The 21,315-nt window shown below is 38.6% G+C and overlaps 1 protein-coding gene across 1 annotated transcript in view; it reads right to left on the bottom strand.

Annotated features, from left to right (window-relative positions):
* The window catches only part of OVCH1 (ovochymase 1), a gene marked incomplete at its 3' end in the record, with an annotated part of 44,056 nt that overhangs the window by 8,376 nt on the left and 14,365 nt on the right, over positions 1–21,315 (bottom strand). The window contains 9 exon segments of the mRNA XM_081084002.1: positions 323–426; positions 4,586–4,644; positions 4,648–4,701; positions 8,327–8,481; positions 11,205–11,220; positions 11,224–11,400; positions 11,817–11,889; positions 16,045–16,182; positions 20,117–20,231. Coding sequence (XP_080940128.1) covers positions 323–426; positions 4,586–4,644; positions 4,648–4,701; positions 8,327–8,481; positions 11,205–11,220; positions 11,224–11,400; positions 11,817–11,889; positions 16,045–16,182; positions 20,117–20,231 — 891 coding nt within the window.

Genomic DNA, 21,315 nt, shown 5'->3' with positions numbered 1-21,315 from the left:
GGTTTTGTAAGTTCAATTTTTGAAAATATTAGGTGCGTCTAGGAAAAAAGACATGCGTATTACATGAATCAACATTTCGGTGCTATTGTTACCGAGTCAAAGTCTCTCTTGATCATTAGCTGCTTCTACAGAAAAGACCCCACAGTGCAAATTCCAGGAAGGGTTACCTGACATCCTTCTCTCCCTGTGGCTTTCTTCATAAATAGTCAGGACTGAATCTTGACACAAATGAGGCTCCGGGAGTGACAGGTCCTCATCCAGTATGTTGCCATACTGCTTGGTGAAGCTCTGAGAACCCAAGAACATTTCAGTTTTCCTTTACAATCCAGTGGATATCTTGGAGTTGAAAGAAAGCCTCTGGGCTCTCCTAGCTCCATTTCAGAGTAACAGCATGCAGCGCAGAGCGCACAGACACCAGGGACCAGCCTAAACAAAGCAGAATGAGGCTCTATCACAAACTTGGAAAATTTAGGTTTACAAGAAGAAAATTAAAACTTTGTCACAATCAGTTACAAGTTCTTGGATAAAAAAGGATCATCCCATTTGATGTGTCCTATTTTCTTGAAATGAGGTTGTAAGAGTAGAAATTAAGTTATAATTATGTAAAATGACTTTTCACTGAATTTTTAAATTTTCTTGGAAAATGCACAGTGAGTTACATTCCTTACTCTCTGCATGTTTTTATTCCTTCTCTTCTTTCAGATTGCTACTGAAGATCTGTTCCTAAAATCTTCACTGATTTTGCTGAGCATTTATCCTACTGGGACAAATGATTACATTCATGGAGTCTGTGACTGAGGTCAAGGAAAGAATTTGCTAAAAGCACTTGAATGTCTCTCATTTCTCTGACTTACCTTTAAGTTCAAGGGCACCTTTAGACCTGCAGGGATACCTGCAGAGCTTCAGATGCCAGTAGTTCTCTGGCTAACTGAGCTTCTCCTTCAGGTTACATCCCTGACTCTTCTTTCCTCCCCTATGTCTATTTAGTCCCTAAATAAAAATCTTCTTATCAATTACATATTTAAATACTCTGTATTCAAATTAACGTATTTTAATATATGAGCATTAGTTAATTAGTATATGCATTATTATATACAGTCTATGTAGAGAAATTAATAATCTAACCAAGGAGATACATAAAAAAACATATTTTTATGAACAGTAGACATGAAGAGTGGTAGAAAGGAAATACAATGCTACAGGAATTCAGGATTCTATTCCTTTGCCCAGTCCTCTGTTATTTCTTTGCAAATTCTCCTTTTCATTTATATGGCTACTGTGATCTAATTGATAGATTTATTAGGTCTACTTTGATTTAATAGTAGCCTAACTGGTTTCCCAGTCTCTAATCTTCCCCCACCTTGCCCTCTAATCTGAGAATTGTGTATGAAATAAAATAACTGAGCTCTTTCCTTGTTCAAAGCAACTAAAGTAGTGTACCTTGCAATGTCTTTTACAGGGCGGCCCAATGTTTCCAATCTTTTCAATCTCCTTTTCCTCTCCATAATAATCCTCTTTGACAAATCTGCCTAGAAAAAGAGCCAAATCCTAAAAATCATGAATTCCCAAACAGTCACTGCTTTTTATAAGTGGGAACAATGAAAAAAACCATAGCTAGGATTCATTAATTACCTAGTATAAAAAGCAAGTGGTGAGGGTGGGGGTGTTAAATATGGCATAATTCTAACATTTATCTCATATGATAGTTATAGAACTAAAATAAAACAATGCCCTTTCATATGTAAAACTTTCTAAGTTCTTCGGCATGTATAAGAATTTCTGAACACATGCAAATGAGAAATATCTTTACGTGTCAACAATGTTCTTTTCTAATAGCCTGAATGGGACAAGTCAAAGAATACCACCACCACTAATTCTAAGTGCTTTACATGCATTAAAGTAGTCAGTCACTTGTTGAAATTATTCATTTAACTCAACCCATTGGAATCATTAGGTTTGGGGATGTTGGACCTAAGTTTGCTCTTCATTTCAACTCCAATTCCAGATTTCCTTTTAATCTAAACATGACTCTTCCACCCTCGTTTTGTCTCTTTGACCCTTATGTTGTCAGACACGACTCTTTGACTCTTGTTTTGACTCTTTGACCCTTGTGTTGTCAAACCATATCAACCACAACTGATCTCGAGTTATTCCTAGATTTTAGCAGACATTCTCTCCAACACGATTCTTCCCTTAAATCTTGCTGATTTCAGAAGCCATATAGGTAATGATTCCAGTACTGATACTTCTCAATTTCTCAACTTTCCCCCACTGGACCTCAGCCTTATCTCAATGGTCAGCCTTAGAGACCTGGTCATTAGTAGGAACCCCAAGCCTTTCATAAGCTTGGTTTTAAGCACCACTATCTCCAGCCACAAACTTTTATCTTTTCAACTTCCTCCAACACTTCCACCTTTTGAGACTTGCAATTCATCTATCCCCGTGGTCGGCAAACTGCGGCTCGCGAACCACATGCGGCTCTTTGGCCCCTTGAGTATGGTTCTTCCTAAGCCTTAGGAGTACCCTAATTAAGTTAATACCAATGTACCTACCTATACAGTTTAAGTTTAAAAAATTTGGCTCTCAAAAGAAATTTCAGTCGTTGTACTGTTGATATTTGGCTCTGTTGACTAATGAGTTTGCCGACCACTGACTCTCCTATCACCTTTTCCTTATCCCTAATTCCTCTCACATCCTTGTTTACTCTCTCTCTCTCTCTCTCTCTCTCTCTCTCTCTCTCTCTCTCTCTTTCTCTCTCTCTCTGTAAAATATTATTGATATTTTACAGAGTGGAAGGGAGAGGGCTAGAGAGTTAGAAACATCGATCAGCTGCCTTCTGCACACCCCCCACTGAGGACGTGCTCGCAACCAAGGTACATGCCCTTGACCGGAATCGAACCTGGGACCCTTCGGACCGCAGGCCGACGCTCTATCCACTGAGCCAAACCGGTCAGGGCCCTTGTTTATTCTTTTTTTAGTTTAATTCCTGTGACCCATTGTCTTAATCCCTTCTCCACACACACTCTCAATTCCCTTACACTCTTGCATACTTGGGAAAATCCACTCTAACTGAATCAATTCTCTACCTGCTCTGCATCCATGTACCACTCAGTGTCCCCAGAGGAAAACATACAATTCACCCAATAGTTGGTCTCCCTCTAAATGTATAATCATTAATCTCTGAGGCGTATGCTGCCTAATAATCCTACCACATTTTTCTAGTCCATGCCCTTTGTCATTTTTAAGCGAGCTATTTCATACTTTCTCTTTTTTTATTTTAACACGTCGAGCCTTTTTTCACAACCCTGTTTCGTCTGCTGAGAAAATAGAAGCAATTAGAAGAGAACTGCCAGAAGCTCCTATCCCCACATGTACCCACACACCTGTATCAGTGACTAAATTTTCTGCCTTCCATCTGGCAGTTATGGATGAATTGTGTTTTGCTTCTTCCTAAGACCAACCCCTCCAGCTGAGCACTCGGGCTCATCCTTCTCTCCTACTGAAGCCACCGTTCTAACAATTCCCCACCCCCTCTCTCTTGCATCTTCTTCAATTTTCCTCCAAGTCATCTTAGTTGTCTACTGTGGTTGAGTGTATGTGAGGGTGAGTGGGCAGAAATAGATGAGAAGGGAAAGACCCTGGCCATTTGAAAACCAAGAATGATGGTATCATAGAATTTTCATCTCCCTACAAGTCAACTACAGACTTCTAGTTCTCAAGCTGCTGTTTGCTATTAACTAAAAATCAAAACCCTATTAGCAAACAGACACTAACAATTATGGGAGAATTGAGAGAGACACTAACCCTGGTACTGGTCTTGGTTATCTCACAGCTAGAGTCTTTACCTAGCAAGATACCTAAAAGTATAAGGACCTTGGTTTATGTAGGAATAAATAGCTCAGAGACCAAAATAATTCTATGCACTTCTCCAAATTTCAGGCACTTGTTCACAACCACAAGATTTATTTTTTAACCTGTAATCACTGTATCTATGAGGTAGAAAAGATCCCCAGACACTCACCATAACATCTCTCATCTCTTTCAGCTTAAACTACCCAACACCAAGTTTATAGTGTTCCAAAGAAAATAAGGGGACCCAGACATACAATGCTTTTTGTTAAATTCTTACTAGCTGTGTTAATGGGATAACATGAATATCCATTACCTGGCCCGGTCTGCTGGAGATATGAGTGGTGGCAATTGTTTCCTTGGTAAGCTTTTGCTTTCATTATTCATCTGAAGTGAAACAAAGCTTGTATCTGGAGAGAACCAATCAAAAATAAATACAAATGAGTGCCTGAGACAACATGTAGTCTGTACCAAAGCAGCTTTTGTTAAAAAAGAATGCATATCTAGGATTTAAACAGCCTCAGGAAAGGTCAGTTTTATCCTAACTGTCCAAGGGAGACATATTTTTACAGAACTTTAATGTGCATGTTAATGTATTTCAAAACTAAAGTACTACTTTATAGTCTTCTCTTTCATAATGCTGATAAAAATCTGAAGAAAGAGGCATTGTTTTCATAATATCTGAAATATTTTTACCTTTGAGTTTGGATTGGATCCAGTCCAAGAAGACACTCACTCCAGCAAATTCACTGGCTTCCTTGGCCAGGCACAGCTAACTCCCCAGCTGATGATGGCCTAGAGGACAAAGAGATGATTCTCATGTCTACTCACTAGTGGCCCACCAGAGTCTCCCTGAAACACCAAAGAAATGTGTCCTAGAAATTTTCTTTAATCAGAGTTCCTGTTTTCAATTTTGGAACAAGAATAACCCATAATTTATTCATAAGACATTTCTTTAATTTCTAAAAGAATTATTCTTTGTCAATTTGTACACCTTAGAATACTTAGATTCAAATAAATAAAATAAAAAATGAAAGAGGAGACATTACAACTGATACCACAGAAATTCAAAGAATCATAAGAGACTGCTATGAGATTATACACCCAAAATCGGACCACCTAGAAGAAATAAAGTCATGCACTACATGACAACATTTTGGTGAATGACAAACCACATATACAATGGTGTTCCATAAGATCATCATGAAGCTGAAAAATCCCTATCACTTAATGATGTTTTAGCTATTCTAACATGGGAATGCAAAGCATTATTTACAAGTTTGTCGTGATGCTGGTTTAGACAAACCCACTGTGCCACCAGCCATATAAAAGTATAGATATACAATTCCAGTAGTAGGCTACACCATCCAGGTTTGTAAAAAGATTATATTTGAACAAAGATGAAATCACCTAATGATTCATTTCTCAGAATGTATTCTTATCATTAAGTACAGTGCATGACCTAGAATCATACAACCCACCAAGACTTAATTCTAAGGCAATAGAAAATCAGAACAGACCAATACCAGTAAGGAGATTGATTCAGGAATCAAAAACATCCCAACAAAGAAAAGCCCAGATGGCTTCACTGATGAACTTACTTAACATTTAAAGAATTGATTCCACTCTTTCTCAAATTCTTCAAAAAAATTGAAGAGGAGGGAACACTCTCAAGCTGATTTGATAAGGCCAGCATTACCCTGAGACACAGGACAGATAGGGGCAAAAAAATTACAAGCCAGTATCCCTAACGAACAAAGATGTAAAAATCCTAAACAAAAAATTCAGACAGATTTTCAAAACCCTGGAGAAAAAGTATTTGTGCAGAACTGATATCTGGGTTAAGGCACCAGTTGGGCAAATATGTGGCAAGTTGGAAGGTCAGAAGGAAATCAATGTGGCTGAAATGTAAGCAAGAGGAGAGAAGTATGAAAGCAATTGGAAAAGTCAGCAGGAGTGGGACATGCATCACTGTGATTGCACAAATCCCTTCGTAGGTCAAAAAATTTGAAATTTTTTAAAAATTTAGAATCTGAAATTTGTTGTGAACAAAAAGCCATAGGATTCTACATCACATATCTAAAACTCTCATGTCTCTGCATTCCAACATTTTTATTTTCATCTTCTTGGATGAGAAATTACATCAGCAGGTTCATTACCTCTGAGCATACACAAGAGGGTAAAAAATCAATTGGCCGATAGAAATAGCAGAGTCCATTTTATCAAAGCAAATTTCTGAAGTCACCTGTTTGTGAAAGAAATCTAGCCCCATTTACCAGTTAGAATCTCATCTCTGTATTTTCCTTCCCCTACAATGACTGTAAATTTGGTCATGCTGCAGCCAAAATGACTGCTGGATGAAGAAGAAATAAGAACAAGTGCCAACCGAGATCACAATATGCGGGTCACCTTGGGCATGAACCTAATTTCTTCCCCAATTCCTCTTTGCTCTCTCTCTCTCTCTCTTTTGTTTTGTTAATCTTCACCCAAGGATTTGTTTTCCATTGATTTTTTTTTTTTTCCCAGAGAGAGTGAAGGGAAGGGGAAAGACAGAGAGAAACATCTATGTTAGCAAGACACATTGATTGGTTGGCTTCCACATGAGCCTAGACTGGAGTGTGGATCGAGCCTGCAACCAAGAGGCATACCATTGACTGGAATTGAACCCGTGACCCTTCAGTCCTGGGGCCGGCGCTCTAACCACTGTGCAACCAGCCAGGATCTTTGCTGTCTTGATGCAGAGTAAGGTCTTCCCTCAATGTTATATGCTGTCCCACATGATGGAGATAGTAGAGCCATTTGTGATTTTCCTGATTCAAAGCACAGAGAAGAAAAAAAAAAAATCCCTCAAAAGGGGAAGAATGAACACACTAATTTAGAGTTTTATTTTTAATAATACAACTTTGTCCTCTAGCAGAACTGGGAGTGGACTTCCCATATTCCTCAGATCTTCCTGTCCACATCCTGGTTCTGTGCCTGTGGGCTCTCCCCGCTACCTCCCCAGGCCTCCCCCACTCCCCCCTCCCCGGTCCCCTTGAAAGCAGGCCATAATGTAGGAAGTGCTGTTCCTGCAGCCCTCCAACTATGACCTTGGGGAAGTAGTGTATAAATATCCCAGCTCCCTCACCCTTCAGAGGGAATCAATATTCTTAGTGTGTTTTGTGTCACTGCCAGATTTTTGCTGCATGATGAAGCTCAGCCCCTCACTGTGGTAGTGACTTAATATCACATCTTAAGCTGCCTTCCCTTCCCTATACCTCCAACCTACTCACTTTCCTACCAGTGATCTGCACTTCCTAAACAGACCATTACACTTGAGTACTTGTCACAGGGTGTGCTTCTGGAGAATGCAAATTAAGCTACTCAACATATAACAGAATGTGAGTAATGCTTGATGCTGTGAATGGGTTTAAGTACAATGCATTTATACTCAGTGTTAAGAAGGGACCTCTTCCCTTCTCTCTTCATGTTTTCATGTGAAAGGACTTCTATTCAGGTTAATGCCCAGTTTTCTCCCCATAAAAGTGACATCCATTGGTTCATGTTTCTTGATTTGAGGGCAAGGGGGAGGGACTATCAAAAGCAATAAAGACTAGAGATTCATTTTTTTCCTCCCCCTCCACTCTAGACCAGTATGAAATGATAAATCTGGGGAAGTAAGTCTGCCCTGAAGACCATGGCTTTCTTTTAGGAGGGCTGCTCAAATTGAGACTAGATATTGAAGGTGGGCTACAGAGTGTTAGAAATGCTTTTTGGATGTATCTAAAGTCACATTCTTCAGTTGGCTTTGTGAAGAGTAAAGCTGGTGTTTGCAATCTATTTGCCCATATTCTGTTGTGTTTTTTGTTTTTCTTAGCTGGTTCTGAACTTGCCAATAGTATGCTTGCCCCTGTGAATATATCTGTACAGCTTTGTGCCTCTACAATATCACTGAAATGAAACTATTGCTTTGTGACTTTTTTCACTGCACATGAAAACTATTTTTCAAAGGTTCTCATTCTCTTCATGATTATTTTATTTTAATCTGTGATGGAAAATCAAGTGTGAGCACACTGGAGATTAATAACAATTTTAAACAATTAAACTCTTAAGTCATAAATAGGACACACTAATTTAGAATCCTTATTTGCTTGTTCCTGTTTTCCCAAAGACTTAAATATAACTGCAAACATCGTCCCACCTGCAGGTCAGTTTAGTGGTGCTGCCATCTCCTACCTCCTCATGCTGCTCTCTGTTCTCATCTGCTCTTCTGGCTGCAGGCTGTTTCCACCCTCCCTCTCTGCCACCTCAGCAAGTTTGGATACTGCAACTAACTCTTCCTATGGTCCTACTAGGCCTTTGAGTGAGGGGATGTGGCATGATACTATGAAGCAGGCAAAGGGAGCTGTTTGTGATTTGAGAGTGTTCTCCTGTGTGAAGACAGTCTCCAGCAGATGACAGCTTTCTCTGTTCCCCTGCAAAATCCTACTTGTCTCACCTGACAGCAATCCTTCCCTCCAGTTGCTGCAAAGCTAGCACAGATCGTCTTCTCTGTGATCCCTCCTGGGTGAGCAGAATAATAAGTGCGTTCGCAGGTCTCTCTTTCTAACACAGGCACTTGAATCTGCTGCAAGCGACTTGCCAGACCACCATCTAATTAAGGAGCAGATTCTGAAAGAGAGCGTGATAATGAAGTGAGCAAGAAATTAAGTTAGAAAATATATTGAAGCTCAGACTTGCTTAGCACCGATGTAATTGCAATCACTCAGGCATGCCTGTGCTGATGCAGAGCATTGAGTCAAAAACTGTGTGTCTCACGCAGGCTGTCTTCATTTCCAGATGTGGCATCTTTGTAAAGGGAATACGTTGGCAGGAGAACGAGGCCAGAAACACTTTTTCCTAGCTCATTTCCACTCTAAATGTCAGTGTTTCAAATATTGCTACATAAGATTTCAGAAAGAGGATTCAACGAGATATGAATTGTTATATGTAATTGACATGCTTACATATTTATACAGATAAATGTTATGTAAACATACAATATAAATATGGGATAGCAACCTGTTTTTATGATTTCCTAATATAAGCCAAAATCATATTCCTTTTTTCCCTCAATTGTCACTGTGACCAAAACTCAACTCCAATTTAAAATGATGCTAATAATGCACACTAAAAAATCTCTTCTCATAACTGACCCTCAGTCAGGCCTGGGTTAACATGTATTCTGTATGATTTGCTCTATCACTTTAGATTCATGACATTAAAAAAATAAGTTTATTATTTCATAGCCTTATACCTTTTTGGACAAAATAAGAATTACCTTACATTTATATAGTCCCTTGATATTTATGGGGTCCTTTACTCCAACCTAACAGTACAACAGCATTTGAGATGGGCTGTCCCACTGAGCTCACACATGCAGAAGCCACAGCTCTGAAAATGTGACCTCACAGCACCTGTGAGACACAACAGGGCTCCAGCCTCCATCTGACTCTAAATCCTGTGCTATTTTTGATGCATAAATCTAACACATAAATAATTTAAAGTATTTAAACTCCTCTTTTTAGGGACCATCCATCCCATCAGTGATACTTACCATATCTCAAAATCAAAAACTCATTTTCTCTGAGATTGAAAAAATGGATTCATCTTTTCTTAAATTAAAAACACACACACACATGCTTTTCTTTAGAAAGATGCAAGGGAGAGGGAAAGAGATAGAGGGAAGCAATGATGTGAGAGAGAAATAGCGATTGGCTACCTCCTGCATGTCTCTTATTGGGGATCAAGTCCTAAACCTGGGCATGCCCTGACCAGGAATCAAACCAGTGAACTTTTGGTGCACGGGACGGCACTCAACCAACTGAGCCACACCAGCCAGGGCTAAGAATGGATTCATCTTGATCAGACTGTAACTACCTCTCAGTCGTCTGGTGGTCATGGAGGTGGCAATGATTGAAAGTGTTAGAGAATGGATATATTTATTCAAGGGCGTTGAAGGCAGTCAGTCAATAAACATTTCCTGTTTACTCTAATCTAGGTAAGCTGTCAGCCCGGGGGAGAGAGTACTACATTAAATAGAGATCTGCCTCCCAGAGGTCCCCAGTCTCAGGGATAAGATGCAGAAAATAATCACATAAAATACTGTCAAGAAGGTTTATGTGCAATGAGCTGATAAAAGCGGGTTATGCAGAAAGTAGGTGATGGAAGAGCAGTTCTGCTGCAGCAAATGGGTCTGAGCAAAGGGCGTGGCATCTGAGACTGAAGTGATAGGAGGCAGCTGGGAGACTAGACTGTGTTCTCAGTGAAGGAAAAGAAAGTGCAGAGCTCAGAACGCAGGATGAGTTTGGTGTTTAAGAGAAAGGAAGAAGATCACAGTGCCTGAAGGGATGGACACAAGGAGGAAATGAAGTTGGAGAGTTAAGTGGAGGCTAAATCACATGGAGCTGAAGTCAGGCTGGGAATTCACAGAGTATCAGCGGAGTCACCGCTGATTTTAGATCCTAGCTTTGATGCCTACTAGTCATAGGGTTTTAGTAAGTTACATACATCTTTGGGCCATAACCTCCTCTTTTGCAAAACAGGGAAGATAAAAACCTCTTCAGATAGTGATTGCAAAGGTTTTGGGAAAATGCAATTTGGCTGCAGGACGTACAATAGCTGTGAACATGAATATTGTACACAAAGAGCGATCCCTTCTTTTTCAAATTCACAGATTCCAAATAAATGACACAAAAACAAAAAGAAAATGCTCTTATGCAGTGAAATGAAGCAAAATGTAAACATCAACCCATTCGGATTGATCAGCATCTCATTATGGCTTTAATAACTCTACAATATAGCCCAGCATTCAGCAAACTATAGCCAATGGGTCAATTTCATGCCAGCACCCTCCAGCCCCACCCCTGGTTCTATTTATTACAATCCAGGAACTAATAATGGTTTGTACATTTTCAAATGATCGAAAAAATCCAAATGAAAATAATATTTCGTGACATAAATATCATATAAAATTTAAATGTCATGAATGAAGTTCTATTGGAACAAAGCCACATCCATTGTATTACATATTGTCTGTGGCTGCTTTGTGCTACAATGGCAAAATTTAGTAGTGTGACAGGGACCATATGGCCTGCAAAGCCTAAAAAACGTTCTTGTCCCTTATGGATCTAGCCTACTTAAAATTAGGCACTCTGAAGGGAACATATAAAATAGCTCATTCTCTAATTTGATCACCTATTACAACTAAATAAAACATGGTTTCTCTCCTCTGGAAGGAAGAAAAGCTAAGGCAGATCCTGCCGTATATCATTTCCATGACGATTTTTCAAAATCAACAACCTGTAGTAAAATTTCTGCAAATGTAAAACGTTTACCTTCACTGATACTTCCCTATCCTGCCACAGTCCAGGTCTCAGAGGAAAAGAGAGGCTCCGTGCCTTGTGGGAGACACACGGGCCTCACCACAGAGCTGAACTCCAGAGGAAAGCTCGGCTGCACGGGGGCGATGTCAGAGCCCAAGGTCCTGCCATTAAAATCTCCATGCACCACGATGCTCTTTGCCTTTCTTACCTGCAGGAGGGGCAAGCAGGGGAATTACAAGATCAAGTCAATGAGTCAAACTACCTCCTTGCATAATGGTTCAAAATTAACCTTCAATGTCTGCACGTCCAAATATCAGCAGTGGGGATGACTTTGTACTAAAAGGGTGACCTTGTTTATCATTTGTAGGAGGCCGTGACTAAGGACTGGAAGTCCTGGAGAAACTGGGCTATGTGGACTTCTGCACATGCACTTCAATTTGTACGACCCGACCAACTTCACCTAATTCTCTGACCAAAACGTGACCCCAAATGGCATCTTTAAATGTTGGTATAAATGATAAATGTAAAGGGGTACTAGGATACGAGTATCTAATTACACAGTTCTGTGAAAGGAAGTCCCTAGCATGTGACAACAAGGCAAAGAACTTTAAAAATATTTCTCACCTGCTTGGTCAGTTCTTTCACGGTTCTGTCATGGTCCCCAGCTACAACAGTCCAGAAGAGTGGATTATTTTTCCTAAAGAAAGAAGAAGAAAAGTTTGACATGAAATGACATTTTTCACCGTTTGGCTAACCCCACCTGGCCTTACCCACGTGCGCTGCTCAGTTCAGCCAGGTGCCACCCCGTCAGTTCCCTGCCGTCTGGGAAGGTTGCACCAAGCCTCCTGGTCTACTTGCGAAGGAGTTCTTTGGAGCTTTTACCAAATGACACCGAAGGCTATTGTTTAAATTGAGAAGGAAAGGTGAAAAGTTAGAGCTTATTTTGATCTTACCCTGATGTTAAGAATACATCAAAAAAGAAATTGCATTCAAAATGAGGTAGATTCAGGTCTGTGTTTTACTGTTAACAGTATCAAAACATTATCTTACAGGAATATATCTCAAATTGCCATCTTTTATGAAATCACATGAATTGATAAAACTGAGGTTCAAGAGAGATGATCAGTTCAAAAATAAGAAGGCTTCACTTACAGTGTTAGAAATCAGTATTAGAAATCACATCATTTTAGGGAGATGATTGGAAGAAGCTGGGTGTTTGCAATATTTTGTTTCCTTGTCTGAGTGCTGGTTACATGGGTGCTCACTTTGTGAAAATTCCTCTAAGTTTTGCACATTTTTATATACTTCGGGAAGTTAAAAAAAACTTGAATCAATATCCATTAATTTGTCACATTAAGATTTCTAGCTGAAAAAATATCTGAGAAAAGAATCCTTCAATTGCAATGACTATTTTGTCACTTCAGCTTAGAGATCTTTCATTTTTCAAAAGTATTTATTCAGGAAAAGTAAAGTTATTGAAACTATTTTTCAATACACTTTATTCAAAGGATAAGTTTCTTAATACACAGAGGCATCTTTTCTCAAGTTATAACCATGCTCATTTCAATTCCTTGCATGATGGATCTGACTTGTTCATGTGTTTCCATATGCCGTTATTAAGGAAGCTAACTGAGGTAAAGAACTTGACAAGCACCTTGCATATCTCTCCAACAGGCACATTCCACATGGCAAAATTCCCTTTGCAAAGGGTTTGAGTACTCAGCAGCCCCTTTCCATAGAGGTAGAGTCCTATGTGTCTATAAGGTTGATGAAAATGAGGCAGGGAGAACAAAGGCAGGGCTGAATGGAGCACACCACTGTTGCTATACCAGCATATCAAACACCCTTGGTGTAAAGGTCCATAAACTTCAAGGAACAGCTTCAAAAAGATATTCCTCTGGTCCAATATTAGGCAATTATGGAGACTTAAAAAAAAAACAACCCTCACAGACATTTTTTATATAAGTATAAATATAAGGCACAGTGTTATGTGCAAAAATATTATAAAACAATATATATGATATATACAGACACTATTAAATATACATATTATGTGCATCATATTAATGGAAAATCAGATAATTACAACATTCTTAATATTGATTAATTAATATAAAGGAAGAACAGATTAGTGAAATGGAGAGGGTGGTTTAGATTTTACCTGAAAACTCTCTTTTAACTGTATTTTTCCTCAAGCATTATTATTACAATAAAATTTTTTAAAATAAATCAAGAAGAGTCACTGGAAAAATTGCAGACAAATTTTTGTGTGTGATTAACTTGAATGGCTTACAAATATTCACAGATGATTTTGTTTATTAATTTCAATTGACTCATCGAGTTGAACATCCACCTTGTGTAGAATGGCTTTGCTGTGGTCTCCATCTTGCTGCAAGTGTCATGGTTCATCACATACGTTCAAGAATAGGCTATATTATTTGACAAGGGACTCTGCCAAAGTTTCTTCTGTTCCTCTAGCATCAGTATGAACATTTGTCTTTTCTAATACATTAATTTTCACGAATTAATCACTACTACTGAGGCTTCTTTTCCATAGTACATAAAAATGCACTTTGACAGAATTCTTATACAATAGGCTTCTTTGAGGGGCTGGGGGACCCCTAGAATGAACCATGTGGCAATAGATAGAGTTGGAACTATTTGGGTAGAGTTGAAAATATCTACATGAACTCATGTTTATATATATGAGTTCTAGCTGAAACTAGAATATATATGGGTTAGTATGCATTCCTATATTTTCTACCTTTGTCAGCTGAGAGAGCCTAGAAATTTACTAATATAAAAATAAAGCCCTATGCCCACCTGGCGTGGCTCAGTGGTTGAGCATGATTTGTGAATCAGGAGGTCACAGTTCGATTCCTGGTCAGGGCACATGCCTGGGTTGCTGGCTTGATCCCCAGTAGGGGGCATGCAGAAGGCAGCTGAACAACGATTCTCATCATTGATGTTTCTATCTCTCTCTCTCCTTCTTCCTACCTCTCTGAAATTAATAAAGATATAGTCAATAAAATAAAATAAAACCCTAATAGCAACTATTATGCCCAGCACCCAAATCTTGATTTCTCAGACCATTCTTCATTAAAATGAATCATGGTTCACTGGGGAATTGACTGATTCTAGGACTGAGCAGGGAATATCTAAGTGGAGCCTGGAGCATCTTATAGTGTCACAAAATGATGGGGGCATGTCAATAAGACAAGAAGCCACGCTGAAAAAGCTCATGATGGTTAAAGCTAGAACAATGTGAGCAACCAAATAAATATGTAGTCTTATAAAATAAATATTCCTGAGTCCATACTGATCTAAAGAAACGATTTAATAAATAAATGGTGAAGAGACAAATCTCCCATACATAATTTTAAATATTTTATATAAATGCTCCCTGCTCAAGAAGGTGGAGCTTAACATCCAATTCCTTGTGTGGGCTACCCTTAGTGACTTGCTTGTAAGTATGGAAAGGGGGAAAATGTAACTACTGTGGAGACATCTGGCAAACACTACCTTGGCCAGTGATCAAGGTTAACATCATCAGTGATAAATTATGTTGATAGCATGTCCTCTTGCTATGATGTGATAAGAATGGCACCTTGCCTCTGTGGACTTCCTTCCCTTAATTCATAATCAGAGCAAAACCAGGAGGAAAAGATCAGATAAAATCAAATTGGGGACATTCTAAGATGAGTGCTCCCCAAAAAGTCAAAACCATCAAAAACAAGGCTATGAAACTTACAGCTGAGAGGAGCCTAAGGAGGCAAGACACCTGACTGTAATGTGGTACCTGAAAGGCAGTGGGAACAGCAACTATGAAGCCTGAGACAGGAACATGCAGCATGTTTGAGGAAGGGGCCTGGCCCACTGTGAGCAAGGTGGGGAGTGGTCAAGATGGATTAGAGCAGCGGTTCTCAACCTGTGGGACACGACCCTTTTGGGAGTCAAACGACCCTTTCACAGGGGTCACCTAAGACCATTAGAAAACACATGTATAATTACATATTGTTTTTGTGATTAATCACTATGCTTTAATTATGTTCAATTTGTAACAATGAAAATACATCCTGCATATCAGATATTTACATTTTGATTCATAACAGTAGCAAAATTACAATTATGAAGTAGCAACGAAAATAATTTTATGGTTGGGGGTCACCACAACATGAGGAACTGTATTAAAGGGTCACAGCATTAGGAAGGTTGAGAACCACTGGATTAGAGAGACTGGGAGTGGTTCTTGATCTTGACTATAAATTGGAATCATCTGGGGAGTATCTAAATATACAGTGTCCAGAACCTACCCACAAGTGATTATCTTAACAAGTCTGGACTGAAAATGACTTAATTACATATACACATCCACACAGATTAATCTATATAACATTTTATGAGGACAAAAGTAAGTCAAAACAATATAAACTATAATTCTTTCAATTAATATCAAAACTAAGAAATACCAATATACTGGTTTTAAGGATCTATAGCTTTTAAAACCAATTTCAAAAACGATTTATTAATACAAAATTTAGCATATTGTTTACTTCTTGGGACCTTGAAAGTAAAAAGGTCCTTTCTAAGCTGGGTGTTACGGACACAAATGTATAGTAATAACTGTTCTTTAAATTATATATATTTTATATCCATTTCATATCATGGCACAGTTCACAATTTAAAAGCATTATTTGAAAGTTAATCAAAATTTTAGCTCACTAATAGTCCAGTGATCAAGGTGGCAGATTATCTACTGTGCTCTCCGCTGTTGTGAACCGTATTTTAAGAGGAATAATACTGAACCAATCCAGGGACTAAAATATGACAAATGAAAATAAATGTAACATACTTACTAATAAGCACACTGTTGCTTGATTGCAAAGATACATAGTCATGGTCACATCCAACTTGATTTTCTATGTCTAAGCTTGTAAATCTTAACAGGATAATTTTATTTTCTGGCACCATTATTTTCCAAATACATAAGCTGGATAGAGGAAAGTGGAGAACATTAATAAACCACAAAGTTGAGTGTGACAAATAAGGTCTATTATCTGGTCTTTGCCTCATAACTCACCAACAGTAACATTTTATAGGATAGTAGAAGATAAAAAGCAGTGGAAGTTCCTTATGGGAGAATGATTTGCTTATGCTTGAATTTCTGACATTGATCCAACAAACAGAAGAGTATTAATTAGAGAATGGCAGAAACCACTTTTTAAATTTCACTTAGTTATAAAATGCTAGAATTATGAATTATAAATTGAAGAAACCTAAGAGTCATCTCTCTGTTCTAAGCCTCATTAGAAATTCATAAGATTCACCCAGAAGTTGAATTATGAATTGTCAGCCGAAGTCACAGTCCCTGTGGTTGCAATGTCGTCTCTCAAACTGCCAGTGAGGTCGGCTGTGACCTTTTCCTAACATCTTTAGAAATGTGTCTAAACATTTTGTAAGTAGTCTAACATAATTTAACACATAATCCTTTACATCTTTATTTTCCGACATTAATTCATATTATTATTATTTTTCAGAAAAAGAAGGCTCAGTGGACCATAAATCCTCATTGTCTTCCATGTCTCAGGCTCATCTGAGTGCAAAGCAATCTTATCTGGAATCTCATATGTCAGAATGAACTTTTTTCTTAAAACTTGGTAGTCTTTATCAACAACTTTACACCATTTAGTAGCCCCACTGCCCTCTAAGTGATAAATAAATGCTCAGGACTGTAGGAACTATCCAACTCTTTTATACCCAGTTTCCAAAAACCAAACACAATAATTCTTACTAAATATTTCCTCTTAACAAGAAAAAAACTTGCTTTACTCTTTTTCTATTCAGGTCCATCATCCTGAACATAGATGTAAAAATAGGCTGCCTAAAATATTATTAAAATCACTTTTTAAGCACTTCAATTTAAAAAGCAATAAGCCAGCTAAAAATATTATAAAACTCACTTTTTAAGCACTTCAATTGAAAAAGCACCCCACATCTATCATTTTCCCTGATATGCATTACACTCCCTGTGAAGCAGATGGGAGAGCAATGACTACCCCTCTCCAAATGGGGAAACTGGCATTGATATTAAGGGACTCATCACATCTCATATAACAGGAAATGCAGTTTAGGCTGTATGATTTCAAAGGTCAGTACTTTCTCCTCTTTTGATTAAATTATTTTCTGCCTCAAAATCTCTAACTCAGAGATGGAAAACAGATTTAAAATCATTTGCCAATCTTGATTTATTGTTAGTGGTTGCTATTAAAAAGAACTCTGAGGCCCTAGCTGGTTGCTCAATGGTTAGAGTGGACTGAAGGGTCAAGGATTTGATTTCAGTCAAGGGTAAGTACCCCATTTGAAGGCTCAGTTCTGGACATTGGTTCGGGGTTCCTATGAGAGGCAACCAATTGATGTGTCTCTCTCATATCGCTGTTTCTCTCTCTCTGTCTCTTCCACTCCCTTCCACTCTCTCTAAAAATCAATGGAAAATATATACCCTCTGGGGAGGATTAACAACAACAACAACAACAAAAAGGATTCTGATGTCTAGTCAAGCTAAGTGAGAGATGGGTACCAAAATTAATCATGGATTTATCCATTCAAATATCTACTGAGTTCATGATATGAGAGTCACAATTCTAGCCTCTAAGAAATGCAATGTCTACCATGGGCATGAAAAAAAAAGAGGAGACCACTTGAATTTTATCACCTGCCATTTCTGAGCCTAGCTACCACCTGCCAGAATAAAATTAGGCTTGGAAAGACTGTATAAACTCCCCACTTCTCATTATCTCTTTCTCCCTTACCATTAGCTAATTGACTCCATTTGGAATTTATAAAACCCTTGTACCATTCAAAGCTGCTTAGCATGCTGGATAAGTCACCGGGCCTGCAAATTGGCTCCATATCTTATTACAATTCTAAAACACATGTCTTTTCACATTTGAACATTTTAAAATCAGAAAGATCTTACAATTCTGTTAGTCACAGGTTGAAAGAATTTTTCCAGAAGGACTTGTATTAGCTTTGCCCAGTCACCTGGGGAAACTCTCAACTGATTACTACCTAATTTTTCTGCTTGGGATAGTTTGGACTACACTGGTGTAGAGGATTTTAGGCTGTAGACTTACACAAGTATTAGCTTGTAATTCAAATTATCAGGTAAGATTTTTTATTCCTCCCTACATCCAGTGCCAAGATTGAGGCATGTAACTTTCCATGTGGGTGCGTTTATGCCTTGATTAGCCTAACACTGCAGGCCTTGGGTGTCCCAGCTTTACATGAGATTTCTCAGTCTTAGATGTTTTATTTGCTTTATTGGTGGTACATGAAATAACAATGAATTTTACAACCAGTTTGTTTTAAACTTGTTGAAATGTAACAAATTCATGCTAAAACTGAATTGTGATATTACTGAAAGTCTTATTCTCTCTAGTTGACGTCCTTTCTAAATATTTTTTAAACTAATTTCAGAGAGGAAGGGAAAGGGATAGAGAGAGAAACATCAATGATGAGAGAGAATCATTGGCTGCCTCCTGCACGCCCCCTACTTGGGATCGAGCCCACAACCCAGGCATGCACCCCGACCAGGAATTGAACCATGATCTACTGGCTCATAGGTCCACATTCAACCACTTAGTCATGCTGGTTGGGCTCTAGTTGACTTCTTAGTTTAGTCCCTAAACTCTAATATCTTCTTAGCTATCAATCTCAACTTCATCCCCTAAATCTGAAGCAATTAAAACCTTATAATTACAAAAACAGCATTTGATGTAAATTCCTTCAACTTTCCTATAAATTACATCAAGATTTTTTGTTGCTTTCCCAGAAAAGAAATTGATTTTTCTTTCCAAAGCTAAATTTCCTTTATCTGTAGTGTTCTTATTAAACTTTCTTCACAAATAGATGTATTTCTCTTGAGTTATCACTCTTACCCTCTCTTCTGGCCATAAGGACAGTTAAGCCTATACGTCCAGAAAATAAGCAAAAACAAAACTACGTTTCTCTTGGTCCTACTGCCCTATTACCAAAAGCCACTGTTCCATCTTCCTCTTCACTGCTTAGCTATCTTTCTCATCTCAAACAATGGCAGCTCCATCTTTTCCCTAGATCAAAAAGTCTCAAATCAATCATAAGGTTCTCTCTCTTAAAACCCAAATTTTCTACTTGTTAGCAAATCCTGTGGTTCTGTCACTTCTCACCACTTCTAATGTTACAATCCTGGTTAAAGCCAACATCTTCCTTACCTGGATTATTGCAGTAGTTGGTCCCTCAGATCTTGGCCTTGCCTGTCTATAGTCTATTTTCAATACAACAGCCAAAGCAATCTTTTTAAAACATTTCAGGTCATGCTCCTCCTCTGCTCAAAGTCCTCCAATGGCTCCATATCTTACAGTAAAACCCCTATAAGTTTGGCCACCACTAATCACAACCACTTCTCCCTCTCTCATTGAGCTCAAGCTCTCAGATCTTTCTGTGCCCTAAATATACCACAAGTTTTCCTGACTCACACATGCCATTCCTTTGGCCAAGAATGTCCCTTCCCAAAGATGATCATATAATTTCCTTCCTCATTTTATTCAAGTCTTTGTTCAAGTATCATCTTCGAGGCAGTCTTCCATGACCATCCTCTCTAATATTGCACAACCTATCACTCTATATACCAGTGGTTCTCAACCTTGGCTGCACATTAGAATCACCTGGGAATCTTTTTAAAATCCTGATTTCTGGGCCTCATCTTCCGGAAATTCTGTTTCTTCGTTACTAATGTTGTGGCCTCACCTCATAACAAAGAAACAGAATTTCTGGAGAATGAGGCCCAGAAATCAGGATTTTAAAAAGATTCCCAGGTGATACTAATGTGCAGCCAAGGTTGAGAACCACTGCTCTATACCCTCTTTCTTGCTTTATATAGTACTTACCACCTTCTACTATTATATGTGACATTACTTGTATTATCCCCACTCTCCATCTTCCAACTTGCCCCATAAAGGAGAACATTTTTGTCTGTTTCATTCACTGCTATATTACTAGCACCTAAATTAGCCTGACACATCTTAAGGCCTTAAATTTTTTTTTGACTATTTGGTGAAGAAAAGATACCAAATCCTAAATAATCACTTAACCCATTATGAATATAGCTTCTGATAGACAATTTCTACTGAATCAGCTCCCAAATAAGCACTGTCATATCCAACAGCATTTAACTGAACTTATTTAGACTTTTGCAATATCTGACACTACTACCAACCCCTTTTTTCTTGAAAGTCCTCCTTGTAAATATCTCTTCAGTTCTCTATTGCCTAAGTTGAATCTCAGGTTCTCTGTGTTTGAGGGTAAACTGGCTGTCATCTGCATGTCTCTTGCCTAATATATAAATGCTTTTTCACATCTTACCCATAGCCATTCATGCTCTGCTCAAATAACCACTTATAAAGGAAACTCATTATCTCCTCAGGCAGTCCATTAAGTCTCAAAAATCTCTCAAATTAGAAACTACTTAACATCGAATTGAAATCTGCCTCCTCCTAACATCTACCCTCTGCTCCTCCTAACATCTATTCTCAGCTCTGTAGTTAATCAGAAAAAGTCCAATTCTGCTTCTCCAGTAGCCTTTCACATAAATCAGATAGTTCCTTCCTCCTCTCAAGTCTTCTTTGGTCCACAAATATTCCTAGTTCCTCCCATCATATCTACCAAGACACTGTTTTGAATTTCTTTCCATCTTGGGCATTGTCCTTCAGATAATTTCCAGCTTATCCATGTCCTTTTCTAAAGATGGCACACCTACAGACCTCCTCCCTACTTCCCCTGCCTGGAACTCTAATACCAGGACTCTCATTTTTGTTCTGAATGCTATTCTTCTAAAACAGGGGTGGGGAATATCCATCTCTGCAGGGGTCCAGCCCCAGCGGGTCCAGGGGTCCCCAAAGGTGTGGACGGAGTCGGCGAAGAAGGAATGATATGGAGACAGCATTCAGTTGATCAGCAGCCTAGCCAGGATCTCTAGCCAAGTTCTGGTCAGGATCTCCAGCGAAGTTCTGGTTAGGATCTCCAGCCAGGTTCTGTGTGCATGTTCTCTTGCTAGGTTCTCCAGCCAGGTTCTGTCCAGGTTCTCCAG

The sequence above is a fragment of the Myotis nattereri genome (assembly GCF_964212035.1).
Source record: "Myotis nattereri genome assembly, chromosome: 2".
NCBI classification, from domain to species: domain Eukaryota; kingdom Metazoa; phylum Chordata; class Mammalia; order Chiroptera; family Vespertilionidae; genus Myotis; species Myotis nattereri.
The sequence above is the reverse complement of the archived record's forward strand: the minus strand, read 5'-3'. Positions and strand labels throughout refer to the sequence as shown.